Consider the following 14,621-nt stretch of genomic DNA (forward strand, 5'->3'; position numbering starts at 1 on the left):
ATTAACTATATTTTACTTAAACCATTATTTGTCCTTAGGGTCATTGTCTTTCTGCATGACTCTCCTTCGCTTGATTCAGTTGATTTGACAGATATCCAATATCCTGACATTTTACTTTAGAATTTTCTTATATAATTCAGAATTCAAGGGTGCAAGGTGTGGAAATAGACAGCTGATAGGGTGTAGGAGGGGGCCCGTTGTGTTTTACCATAATATTACAGCCTTGTGACGATCTTTTTTTTTTGTAGTATTGCTGTGAAGATTTGATTGCACTAAGTGAGAAGAGCGCTAGGATGATGGATGATCCCAAACTCCACAACTCATCCACAAAGTATTGAATGGTGCTCCATCATTCCAGAGAATACAGATCCACTGCTCCACAGCTTAGTGTCAGGGGAGCTTTGTATACCTGTCATTAGGTAGGGTGTCAGTAGTTTCCAATGGGTTGGTGTTTATCTGCTTTAGAGTCTTATACTATTGGCAGTATATATATATAATATATATTTAATATATAAATGCACAGGTATACTTATATAGAATATATGAAGTGTTTGATTGGCTGTTGGGACATCACATCATACACTTTTACTTGAATAAGTGAAGAAATGTTCATTTCTCCTTATAAATGATCTTGCGCTTTTAAAGTTTATCCTGAAATCTTTACCTGTGCTGTAATTGTGAAAATATTTTTCTCCATCTCATGTTGCTAGGCATCTGGCCAGACGGTGCTGATGGCACCGACATCAATGCTGTTTGCAGGTCAAATGACCGTGGTGTGCTGGCCACAGGCGATGATTTCGGCAAAGTGCACTTGTTCTCTTACCCCTGTTCTCAGCCAAGGGTGAGCTTCCTGTACTCATCTGTGCAAACACATTAACACATGTTGTAGAAATTTAATTCAGTCTGTAAAATCTGCTTCCCCCCTCCCCCTCATGCTTGCTTCCAGGCACCCAGTCATGTATATGGTGGACACAGCAGCCATGTGACCAACGTTGCCTTTCTCCATGACAATAGTCACCTCATCTCTACTGGAGGGAAGGACACCAGCATCCTTCAGTGGGCACTGGCCTGAAGTTAATGCCTGATCAAACCTGCTGCTTATTTACTGTAGCCTCCTGCCCACTAGAGGGCAGCACTGGTGTGCCTACCCTGCAGCCATACTGTCCTGTCTGTAGTCTACTGTACCAATATACTGTATGTTATAAAGCGAGTGACCTTATGTGCTGGTCTGGGACCAGTCTTTTTATTTTCTTTTTCTTCTTAACTTTCCGATGTATGAAAGTATAAAGTGAGGAGACTGATCCTAGATCACTACTTACGAGCTGATCCTTGCCTGAAATGTATTGTGCATCATGCTAATGCGCCACTGATGGAAACTGCGCTGAAAGCGAAGAGTCATGTCCCCTAACTGTGTGCAGCCTATTTAAACCTATTTAAAGAGTTTTAACTGCTGTTCGTGTTGCGAAAGCCCATAGAGGAATATACCCTTATATATTATGCAGTCACTGTGTGGACATGTGATTTGGGACTTATGTGGTGGTAATTTGGCACTTAGCTCTTCACCGATAGCTAGGATTGAACTTAAGCTGTGCTTTGCCTTCATTTTGTTAATAAACTTTCTACTGTACTCACACTATTCCAGTGTCAGTGGTTCATTTCTACTGTTTCCTGTGCCTGATAACCTTGCGTTGCTGGATGAAGGGTCCAATAATTTGAAGAGGACGTGGAAGTGGGTGTAGTACTAACTGTGCAACGCCATTTAAAGTTATTAAAGAACACAAAAATATCACATTAATCTCCAGTCGTTTTTATGATACAAGATAGAAGGTATGCTCCTCACTTCCATAAACCAAAACAGCTACTATAATCTCCTCCCTGTGCTATCTCTGAGGCTTGGGCTTGGCACACTTCTTATTGAGGCTTATTGAGCAACATCTCCTGTATTTACAGCCAACACATAAAGGCAGCCCGAAAGGTCGTAAGGTTCTTCTCAACAACAAACATCCACCCATAGTTTTCCACTCAAAAACCCCTTCCTGCTGTTTTCATATGGGTGTCCAAAATATTGTCAAAGTGTATATATGTACTAGAGTTTACAGGAATAGGCGTGCATATTTACACCTATTCTCATTTACCACTGCAGTTGTCTCAGTTGTTTTTATGTGAAGTCTGGAGAATTCCTATCTAACAATGTGGAAACAACAAGCATCTTCCTTTCCCTCTTTCCTTCCCCCTGCACTTAATATTAAGTGCCTCTGGCACAGAATCAAGCCATGCTAAGGTCATTTAGGAGTCACAGCCACAGTCTCAATATGTATGTCCTGAAAGGTTGGTGTCCCGTGATTCAACAGTGATGCTGGGAGATTTCATTGACACTTATTTAAAAATATCATATATCTGGGCTTGGATCTATGCTAAATGGGAAAACTAAAAATAGAACCTTTACATGACATGGAAATTATTTAAACCTGAGAAATTAAATTAGCAGCAATACTTGAGAAATGCATAGTATTATATTCAGTAATATATTTATTATATTATATTAAATGTATTATATTATATTATATTATTCATTCATAAGTTCTTGATAGCACACATTGCCAAAAAATAACTAATTAACTCATTCAGTTATGTCTCAGGCAGATATGTATATGATTACAGGTGTGCATCAAAAGTGGAGGTGCATCACTGGACTAAGATAAACAGGATTACTTTTGATTACAAAGTTGTAATAAAAGAGAAACCTTGACAGCTACCAGCTAGAGTTTAGATTCTCTGCCTGACCAGACCCAATGGAGTGCTAGTGTAATTATCAGGGAAGCCATTGCATAGGGCAACTCAGCAATATGTGCAGGACATCACAGCAATATGTGCACCACATGTCTTGCCTCTGATGGCAGAGCTTGCAACTGCCAAATTTCAGCAGGAAAATGCTTGCTCACACACAGTTCGTTGTCTAAGGATTAAGCATTTATGTGACTGTCTGGAACGGTAATCTACGAGTGTGCAGAATCTACAGGCCTGGCTGTAACAGGATACCATATAATCATCATTATCATTTTCATCATTTTATTCATTTTATTCTGTTTAAGCAACAAGTGTAAAAAATATATTTTTGACATTTAAACTATGTGAAAAGGGACAGCCTAGGAAGCTTAAGAGCACAAAAATAAGAAACGTGACATTTTTTCACAGTGAATCAACCCTCTCCCCACACACACACAAAAAATATACAGTATATGTTACTCTGCCCCAAGTTTGTTGTAAAAAGGACACTCCTTCTTAATTGAAATAATGATCCCTAAAACTGTAGACATGCACTTCCCTGCACTATGAAGGTCTAACACACAGGCCAGCACTTATCAAGCACAGAAACAGCACATCAGTACATTAAGAAGCAGGTAGTAGTGCACTTAATCTGCAAAGAGGAAGCATATTTGTTGGGTAATTGGTTGCTTGGCAACACTGCAGTATATATGGCCGTCTCAGATCTCGAAAGCTGTGTGGGAGCACTAATCTGCTTCTTCTCCTGCCAGCGAGAAATCATACATGTTTTTTGAAAGATGAAAATCCTCTTTTCTCCTCTTTTTCTACAAACATTTCATATAAGCAGAATTAGCTAGATAGGGCTTTCTCAGCGACTGTGCAGCTCGACCACCTGTAAGAGAGTCTTTGAGCAAAGATTAAAGGCAAAAGCATCTTAAAATAGACCTTCTTATAAATCAGACAAAAGGAAGAGCCATCTCTCTAATCATGTTCCTTCCCTGGGTTTTCCTCTTCATTTGTCGGCTGCTCTATCTTCCCAATGTAAGTGAGAAGGCCTAGCGAGCTGACACAGCAATAGATAACTCATTGATGTGCCGTGTTCTTTTGCCTTTTGTTCCTTTTTCTCAGGCCAAATTAAGAATAATACTCTAGAAGAACAGAAACCAGAAATCTAGTATACAGTATATAGGTGTTTTTATTTTTTGTATTTTCAGAAGTATTTTGATTTTAAAATACTTAATATGTGACTTTTTTGTTCAGATGTGTATTTTAAGCCTATTTACAACCCTGTTATTTTGCCCCAGAATGACACACACACACACACACATTTACCTTTTATGGGGGGCTTGTGAAAGAAAAAATGATAAGCTCTGCTTTTACTGGCTGGTTTACAGCACCAGCAAAGCTGCTGAAGCCACATATTATAGCATATGTTACATTAACACTGTTGCAAAAACACTGTAAGTATTCCCATCATGTAGCTCACTTTTCATAATGTCCTGTTAGCAAGCTGAAGTGTCTGTAGCTGGTTAGCCTTTAGCGTAGCCACCATGCACTCCATAGGTGTGGCTTTTTTAGTCCAGATGACAAATTTAATCCAGAATGTACCTGTTGTCTATATACAGCATGGAATACATGCAGTTTGCTGACAAATCCACACACACACAGTGCCATACCTCTGCTAGAGATTGGACATGTGGGGCTTATATTCAAGTTCGGCTCACAAAACGTTTGCTGGCACTGAGTCTGAGGGTGCTTTCACACCTGTAAGTCCGGACCGTGGTCCGAACCAAGGTTCATGTGTTTGCTACATTGTATATATTTGGTCCGCTTATTTTTGTTTTCACACTGCAGTTTAGGGAGCGCACCAAAGACCTTTGTGTGATACCCCTACATCCTTTAATCATCACTTACGTATCGATGCGTTTTCCTTAACCTGACGCTGATTGGTTTTAGAAGGACATGCGTCTGACGTTGGCGTGTTGACAATTCAGCGGGTGGTTCATTCGGTGAAAGCCTTTCCAGGATAAGGATAAAATTAATGAACAGATTCATTTTGTCTCCATAGTAGTGCTGCTGCTATTGTGGTTTTAATACCAGCAGCAGCAACTTCAGGCAAAGTACTCTAGGTTAGTTCAAATCCGCCAAACGAACGTGCTTGTCCTGAAGCAGCTGTATCCACGGCTCATTTTTCCTGCTTTCCGGTTATTGTGAGAGGGTACTGACTGCAGCCTGCAGGAAGGCGGAGTTGGACGTCCAGTGCGTTCAGCTCCGCCCACTTTGTTAGCGTCATGTCTTAGCTCCGCCCCTGAACGGAAGTAAACAATGTACAGGGCAGTTAGACTTTAAACGTCTAACTCCGCCTCCCCGCAGGCTGCAGTCAGTAGTACAAGTAGTTGGTTATTTTTCATCTTCTGCTGCCTTTGCTGAGGAACGCCTGCTCAGCTTCCTGTAATTGATCTGAAAATTCGAACCATCCAGAAAAACGCTTTCATACTGCAGGAGAACCGGGCCATGGTTCAGAAGATCCGGACCGAGACCACCTCTTTTGGTCGGACTAAAATCTGGTCCTTTGGTCCGGACCGTGGTTCGCGACCCCTTTCACACCTGCTACTTTGGTTCGGACCAAACGAGGCAGGTGTGAAAGCACCCTGACACATATGCATATTTTTACATGTGGGTAATTTTTGGCTCACATGAAGTTTGATAGTGATGATAGTGAGCCATAACCCTGCCAGCAGTCTCCCATTTATCTATGCTAATCCTAGGAGACGTAGCTACTGGTAAAAAATGAGCTGATACTTTCTCTTCTGATTTGTGTTAAGCTCCAGTCTGGTAGTAAATGCACGGTATAACCCAATAAGTTTATTTAACTCACAAAAAATTGGTGAAACTGATAACATTACATCAAAGTCAATTAATTTTTTATATTAAGTAGGTTTTAATAAGTAATTTTAAAGAAACATTTTTAGCTATCAAAAACATCTACTTACTTGTTCTAGACAGGAATCAATTAGATTTGTATTACAGATTTTATTTTATCCAGTATAACAAAGATCATCATTATTTTTAATTAATTATAAGTTGATTCTACTCAAATGTCTCAGTTTGAATGACTATGTGGCCATAAATGTTCACCTTTAAAAATATCCAATTTTACATAAAACAGACTTAATTTATTTGAGTTTGGTTTACAGTGTGTAAATTAAAGGTTTATGTTTGAGAGAGTAAAATATAAAAGCTAAATATGCCAAGAAAATACTTTGTCATTCTAGAGTAACCTGCTTTCTTATGAGAATTAACTTTTGTTTCATTTAGCAGGTTTTATCTTGTTTAATGATGAGAGTAAGCAGATATTCTCTCTCTTTTAAAGGTTGCTTTTATTTAATAGCAAGCGTAACTCTTTTAACAATCTTAAACATGTTAAATGTGTTAAGTGAGTGCTTCTCCTTACTCTCGGCTTTGCTGTATTACTGTGATTGTCATTTGATTCAGCAGCACTCGTGCTAAAAGGAAATTAATGTAATCACACCAGTTATGGACTCAGTGCGGTGCTGCTTTATTGGTCCACTGTGGTATTTTACTGAACAGCTGCTCTGATCTGGACTGAGCTGGACAGAGCCGGGGTGTGGGATCGGTGTAGCTCTAAAGCCACATCTTTACAAACACTTCTTCTTCTTTTCTGAGAAAAGATACTGTGCATAAGTGTTGCCCAAATATTGATGCAGCTGCCAAACCAGCACAGATAGGACCTCTCTGTTTTCTGTTCCTTGCTTTTCAAAGAGGATAACACAGGCATTTGACATCTTCCCAGTCAGAGATGATCAGCTCATGTTGCAGAATCTTTCAGGCTGTAAGAAAGAGAAAACCCTAAAAAATTTGAACATGTTTGAAACATCTGATTGATTCACACTGTTTGAAAACACTAGATGCCCTTATCATTAAGTGAACACTGTAGGGTGGGTGAACCAATAGAACAATACCAAAAGTGCACCAGTCAAAAGCTTATGAAGGAAATCGTTTTCTTACTTCCTCTTAAAACAACAAAACTATCAAATAACTTTAAAAACAAAAAAATCTAGAAATTAATGTTACATATTAGATTTTTCTCAATACCAGAACTAGACTTTAACTCACCTGTGGGTAACACTTAGGTTGTCCATTGTGTATGCCTTGTAGATGCCCAGCTAACATTTAAATAGCATTTAAATAGCACTAAATATCCATTTAAATGGAACTGAATTCTTAGTTGAATGTAAATGGTTCTTCATTTAATAACATTAACCTTATGTTCAAGGTTAGATTTAACTTTAAAGGTTAATGTTATGGCTAGCGTTAGGGTTAAGGTTAGCATAAGAATTAAAAATAATGTACATTCAGCTAAAAGTTCAGTTGCATTTAATAGATATTCAGCCTTATGTTAGTTGAACATCAGTTAAACATTAGGTAAGAAATACTTCTATGCTTGGCTGTAATAAAAATGCAGTCTAATGCTGTTCTTTAAACTTATGTAATATAATATCATTAGTGTGGTTGGTCGAGAAGGAGAGTAAGCAGAGGAACCTTGAGGAACTTTAAGATGTTCTTCAATTTCTTAATGTGGAAAAACCTTCAAGAAAAGCTTTGTTGAAGAAAATGTTCCTCAGTTCACCACCTTAAGTTCCACAGTTTCAAATTGAAGAACCCCTAAATATTTCTCAAGGATTTTTTAATTTAACAGTGTGTACTGTATTGTCTGTATTGTCTTATTTATTCATATTATAAAACCCAATGGCACATTAAACAACAGTTATTTTTAGACCTCACAATGTGATGGGTTGAGCTCAAAAGCTGGATATACATTATTTTATATATATTTATAGCATGTATTTAAAGCAAAAGGCTGCTTTCACTGTTAAAAGTATAAGTTCCTTGAGTGTTTAGGGGTTCTATTTTTATATTATATATTTTTATATTATATTTGCAACTGTGAGGCAACCCCTTAAGGTGCTTTGTGGAATTTCTAAGAAAGCTTAAGGTGCTTGAAGGAACGTTCAATAATCTTTTTTCTTCTAAAAACTTTAGGGTGTTCCTTCACAGTTTAAAAAAAAACCCTTCTCAAGGTACTTGTTTTTAATTGGTTGAGAAGTGGCATTTTGTGTTAAATTTGAAGAAACCACTTGTTATTTATAATAATACACTCACAGTCATGCTATACTCGGGATATTGATCCTCAGTTACATCACATTGTGTCAGTGTCTCATGGAATATGTTCTTATAACTTCTTATACACTAATAGTACTGGTAGAATAAATTTAAGTTTATTTAGTTAAAATTCCATTATTGTCTGAGGTTATTATTCACAGATATAATCATCTTGTCAACAATAACTAGGATTTTAGGATTTGTTTTGCTGAGCCTAAAGGAAACTAAATTAACATGTAAAATAATTATATTAGAAGATTATATTACTGACATGGAGCATGATATTGTGATAAGACATAATATAGTCATGAAATGACATCCAATATCTTTAAGTGCCATTGATAACAAGATAGCTAATGTAATTTAATGTAGAGTAATGAAACAATCCATTGAGATTAATACTCCTCTAGTACTTTAACCCCATGCTTAAAACTGTTATTCAGACTCTAGTAATTTAACTGATTAAGCAACAGTATATTAGTTTATATTAAGATATATTATATGATAACCTGTGGCACAGATTTTTAGCAGTTTATTTCTACACTATTTAAATACTGAACTGAATTAATACTGGACTTGTTCAGTTTTTGCTGCCTCTGTAGCCCTCCAGACTCCAGTGTGCTCTGTGACGTTCTGGCCTTGTCTGATCCTGAGGCTACAGTTCCAAGTCAGGCCCTCAGAGACGAGGTGACAGAACAGAAAATAAGCAAAGGCGTCCGCTGAGAGCGCAAGCCAACGTCAAGGAGAAAAGGAAGTATGTCTAGGGTCTCCGGGAGCATAAACACACTGCTAAACGCTATCTTTACACAAATCTGTGTTAAGCTCCGACAGCTTCCCAACACAAAGCATGTTAGAGCCCCCTCTCTCCAGTACAAAATAGCTTATTAATATAATGTGCCTATTAAGTCCTCTGTGTTGCTATACATTTTAATGCTTTACTCTAAATTAACAAATTATTACACATATATAGGAATGTTAATCTTCTCTTTAAATTACTTTCTGTAGATTCTATATAGCTTTATTTTATATGGGGGTGTTTTTTTGCCTGACTAGTTGAATAATTTTTTTAAATGGTTACATATCACAGATTATGTGCTGCTGCTAGTGTTTCGGCATTGCTAGTGATAGGAAGAATCCTAGTAAGTGAGACAATTGGGAAGAAATTTGGATAAAATTAGCAAAAGGAAATTCCCATATTATCTCCAATAATAACTGAGGTAAAGCTTAAACTTTCTGCCCTATCATGGTAAAATACCATGATAACTAAATGAAAATTAATGTTTGTAACAGAACAAGCTCACTACGAACAACTAATAATGATTGCAACTTTAGATCAACCACATTTTCATCAAATGCCAATTTGATATAATTGTCCCTCCTTTTATCCTGCCATTGTCCAAAAAATACAGCTCTGGAAAAAAATAAGAGACCAATTAAAAATAATGATTTTTTTTGTTTGTTTGTTTTTTTTACCAAATTGAAAACCTCTGGAATATAATCAAGAGGAAGATGGATGATCACAAGCCATTAAACCAAGCTGAACTGCTTACATTTTTGCACCAGGAGTAAAGGCATAAAGTTCTCTAAAAGCAGTGTGTAAGACTGGTGGAGGAGAACATGCCAATATGCATAAAAACTGTGATTAAAAACCAGGGTTATTCCACCAAAATATTGATTTCTGCACTTTTAAATCTTTATGAATATGAACTTTAAATCTAAATGACAATATTTTTATTTAGAATTTGGGAGAAATGTTGTGCGTAGTTTACAGAATAAAACAACAATGTTCATTTTACTCAACTATATACCTATAAATAGCAAAATCAAAAAAACTAATTCAGAAATTGAAGAGGTCTCTTATTTTTTCCAGAGCTGTATATGTATTTAAGTTATTAGGCTGTGTTTTGAGTGACAAAAGGCACAGTATTCTGATTGACTCGGATACTGGAGCTCCAGTAGAACCCGCAGATCAATATGGATAGATGAGAATGCAAATTTATCAGAACCTGCTTTCTACATATATTACAGACAGACTCTGCTCTTCTAAAGATCTCTGATACTTTATGGGTCTGGTACTGGAGCAGATAATGGTGTAATTGGATTTTTGAGCTGATGCTCTGGGGCAGAACATCAGTGCTGATGAATATCACAGTATGTGAGATTGAATTTCACTCTCCGAGGTGAGGCAGAGCTCAGGGTTTGTGAGTAAATCAGGAATAAATTAGTGGATAAATCACAGGAGCTGGACAGTAACTGTCCACTTCAACACTGACTCATCACATGTCTCTGCTCTTCTTCACCACAACTGACTACAGCTGACTGTGTGTCTGTGAAGAATTCAGTTTAAGGTACCATAAAAAATCACAGCCAATAGGTACAAATATCTTTTTATTTCCAGTGTTCTTCCTAAATGTTTTCATTTACAATTTCCGCCAATTGTGTTATGTCAGCTAACAGATGCCGCCACTGCTGGACAGTGGTGGTGTCAGCACTAGCATTCAACTAAAGGATGAAGGAGATGAAGGAGCGGGACATCCATCCTTAACAAGGATAGGCTTATTTCTCTTCAGTATGGATTTGTTTATGAGAGAAATATCTGTGCTGATGTGATGAAACTTTTGCTCTTGCAATAAATTTATGAGCAAGTTTAGTATCTGAAGAATTGCACCAGGTGATCACATGATTGCATAAACACAGCAAATACAGTTGCATCCAAAACATGGCAAACATTATATCCATTTAGATTGTAGCAAAATTCCTACATCAATTTGATTGAAAAAGTATTGTTTCGCAATTAAGAAAGAATTCATATACCAAAGCACCTCACATGCATGTATGGGGATTATCTCCAAGCTGATGTCTGCTTTGAAAACCGTGAAGATCTGGAACTAATCTGGATGGAAATAAAACGATCAGGCCAAAAAATTGCCTGTAGTTTTCTCAGAGGACAAGAGAAAAATATGTAGGCACGCTTAACCCAGATGGAAATAAAATTTCCCAGCCGCATGGATGGATGGGGGTTTAATCTGCAATCTTGAGCTAATCATCATATAGATGGTTGTGCCACTTGGGAACTTCACTGTTAAAAAAAGAGGTTCTAAGCTGGGGTTTTTTTGCAGCAATGCCATAGAAGGACATCATTTGTTTCTCGAAATAACTATACTTCAATTGAATAATTATAGTTAATTACTAAAGATGCTTTTGGTTTTTCCACATGTATCCAGATATAAAAGCTGAGATTTTCATCAGACATCCCTCTATTTAAAAAAAAAAAAAGTAATTCTTTAGCTCCACATGTATTTGGAGTTTTTGAAAAGAAAAATGATCCATTACTACATTTTAAAAAATGTATCTCCCCAGGTCTGCATGTATTTGGATATTTTTAAAAACAGATATTCCCTCCCTTTGTTTTTGAAAATATTTCTTTACACTTAGAGATATATTTAAAAAATGCATGAGGAAACTATCCCTGTAAGTTGTGACAGTACCAACATATTACGAAGAAGATAGAAAAAGAAAAAAGTTCATTACTCCCTAACAATGCAGACAAGAACCTACCTGTGTTTTTAAAAACAAAGAAACCCAAGAGTGATTCTTTCATAGTATTGGTCCAAAGAGTCAAACTAGTCAAACCTGAACTGGTTGCTTCTCCAGGGCATTCCTTTCTTATGCTTTCTTCAAACAAAAAAAAGCATTTCCCTACATTTTATAATGGATGGACTGAGACAACACATGATGTAACCTAAGATGAACTAAGTTGTTTGTTGTGCAGTTGAACGCTGAGCCAGAGATAGCAACTATGAGCCAGTGAGGGCACTGACTTGCATCTTTCTTGGATTACAACAGTCTATTTCTGTGCAAGAGACCCAATGAAAACAAATTACATTGTATCTGAATTAGTAATTAAATGCTATTACAGTTAAAAGGGTTACTAAATAATTTACCTGAAAATGTAAAAAACATATGATTGAACATTATACCAGTATAATTTGACTTTCTGAACAAAATAAAAGAAAAATGGAGAAACATTATCAGAAAAGAACACTTCAAATGAACAAAGGCAAACATTGCAGTTGCAAGACTTTTGTGGCTTGCTCTGCTCTTTACTTCCTTGGCTGATGCTAATTCTGTTGATCTTATCTCCCTGGAGATTTGATTGGCTGTGTTTATCATGCTTGTTTGTGCAGTACATTTGACACATTCCATTTATCACAGACACAGGTTAGCCTGGCACAATGCTAGCTTCCTAAAGCTCCAACAGCCAGAGAGAATCTTCTTTTCTTCCTCTTCTCTTTTATTCTTTATTTATTATTCAGTGAGCGCCAATCATGCAATCATTAATGAGTGTATAATGAATAAGCATATATAATAAATGATGCATTTACATTAATTAAGATTTCTTTCGATGATTAATGAATGCAACCCGGAAGGGTAAGAAAAAGGAGTAAATATGAATATACATATTTACATGTCAACACTGGTGTCTTTATTTAGCCTGTTCTCATTAAGGAAACACCACCAAAACATTTCAACTCCAAGATAATATCAAAGGATCAATATGAATATATTATATTTACTGTACTAACCCATTAAATTATCACTATTTGTGTTTAGATATTAAGTAAGCATGTTAAGTTTAAGCCAGTATATATTTTTTTGAATTGTCTGATGAGGAGCGGACTTTTGTTTGTGTTTAAGCCGTAGTTTCCACCCACTGCTCATTCCCCTCTCCTATTTCCACACACCAGGTTGCCAGATATAGAACACAGTAGCAGGCAAACACAGAGTGTTGCAGCATCATGACCAATTTATACTTTAGCAGCAGAGAGCACTCGTGCCTATTATGCTGTTGATAACATCTTGACTCAAGGCAAAAGTTAAAACCTAGACTTCCCAAGTCTCCCAGAAGTTGCAGGAGTCTACATATCAATATCAATATATAGTATATCAATAACAGCTCCTTGATGCCTGCTTGTTAGATAAAATACAAGTCCAGGTCTGGGGGTACCTCCCTGAAATTTATTTTTGCAACTTGGAATGTCTGAAAACCTGACTTCGGCAATTTCCAAAAAAGCTTCATGACTATTAAATATTGGCATGTGTTTGAAAGATGGAGAAAGCTTAGATCACAGAGGATCATAGGATGGATGCAAAGCTGGCTATTTTTTTTTTTCTGAATCGATAAGCTAACCCTAGGTAGCTAGGTCGTTTTTCACAACCAGTAGTAGGGATGGACATAATTGACATGTAAATAATTTCAAATTTTATCAAATGGAGCACTCACATATTCAGTGGTCCTCGTGCAGCTGGATTTTCAAGGCAGCAAGTATTTGAGATAGGAAAAGTGATCCAGACTAGTGCATGGTAACACAGTCATGCTACAACATGCTAACGTAAATCTAATGTGAAAAACATGCACTAGCTGTCTATTACCTCGGCAACAACCAACAAGGCAAAATTTTATGTCAGAAAATGAAAGTTTGACTGTGTATTATTAATGTATTTATACCTTTTTGGCTGAAAAGTTTTGGGTTTTGAGGTTACTTTAGTTTAATGACCTGAGTCTTAGTAAGATTAAGAATACTATTAAGAACTTTAAATAGTTACAAACAGTTATACTAAAAAACTTGTTTTGCTTTTAGCCATATTTGGCATATATGAGATATCTAAAACATTTTATCTTAAACTATCAGTCTGTATATAACATAAATCAGACATAAAAACACCCCAGACTGTGAGTTTGCTCTTATTGCTCAGGATAATGTGATCGTTTTATTTCACCTACTGAGTTGTTTTCTGAATATGGTGCTATCTTTTAATGATATTTACTGAAGGAGAATGGCGTAGTACAGTGAGAGGTGTGCATGGTTTAACTTACACTAATGGCCATGTTAGCCCCAAGGGAGAATCATTTGTTGCACTGTGCTGCACATGTAAGTGCTGCACTCAGTGTAGTTGAAAAACACAATCAGGGATTTCAGAGCAGTTGACTGAAACAGTGAAGGAGGCTGATAAGCCTGTTCTGGTTCTAGCAGTCCATGAAAAGCTCTGAATCCAAAACGATTAAATTAGTACATTTGGCAAATGAACACTCATGGGATTAAGAATACTATATGCCGACCATACACTGTATAAAGAGAATCAAGCTTTTAATTCAGAGAATCAGGCCATTTAGGCAAAATTCAAATACTATTAATATAATATATTTTAAATAGCTTTATACTTGTGTGTGTATTTAACAAACGTAGAGTCTCCCATGTCAATAAACATGTAGGCCTATTTCACTGCAGTCTGTATGTGAACTTGTACGATGGTAACCTATCTTAATTATTTTGCAGACAGAGAACAGTTACACCAGCAAACCCCAACTGACTGGAAGATTCTACATGGATGCTTAATGAACCTGTCTGGAGCAGCAAGCTGCATCGCTTCACAGACCCTTCATTAGTCTGCTCTGCTGTCTGGTGTAAACTATGTTTCTCTGTCCAAGGAGCACACCTGCACTGCTCTGCACTGAACACTGTTTTATTAAGTGGGCCTGTCAAATGTTAGATATTACTATCTATATTATACCAGTATATTAAGAAAAGTAAAAACTATTTTTTACAAATTTAAAACAAATTGAAACTAAACAAAATGTAATGGGGCTTGTACTATAATGAAATGTATAT

The 14,621-nt window shown here is 36.7% G+C and overlaps 1 protein-coding gene across 6 annotated transcripts in view; it reads left to right on the forward strand.

Moving 5' to 3' along the window:
- Positions 1 to 1,636, forward strand: part of eml2 (EMAP like 2) — a 38,363-nt gene extending 36,727 nt beyond the window's left edge. For 5 of the 6 annotated variants that reach the window (XM_007236828.3, XM_007236827.3, XM_007236829.4 and 2 more), the window contains 2 exons: positions 711 to 841; positions 947 to 1,636. In XM_007236828.3, coding sequence (XP_007236890.2) covers positions 711 to 841; positions 947 to 1,072 — 257 coding nt within the window. In that variant the 3' untranslated portion in view covers positions 1,073 to 1,636. Of the gene's footprint in view, positions 1 to 248; positions 683 to 710; positions 842 to 946 lie in introns of those variants that run through there. The other variant, XM_022664818.2, reaches the window with a different exon arrangement.
- Positions 1,637 to 14,621: the final 12,985 nt, after the last annotated feature.

The sequence above is a fragment of the Astyanax mexicanus genome, chromosome 18 (assembly GCF_023375975.1).
Source record: "Astyanax mexicanus isolate ESR-SI-001 chromosome 18, AstMex3_surface, whole genome shotgun sequence".
Classification (NCBI taxonomy): Eukaryota; Metazoa; Chordata; class Actinopteri; order Characiformes; family Acestrorhamphidae; genus Astyanax; species Astyanax mexicanus.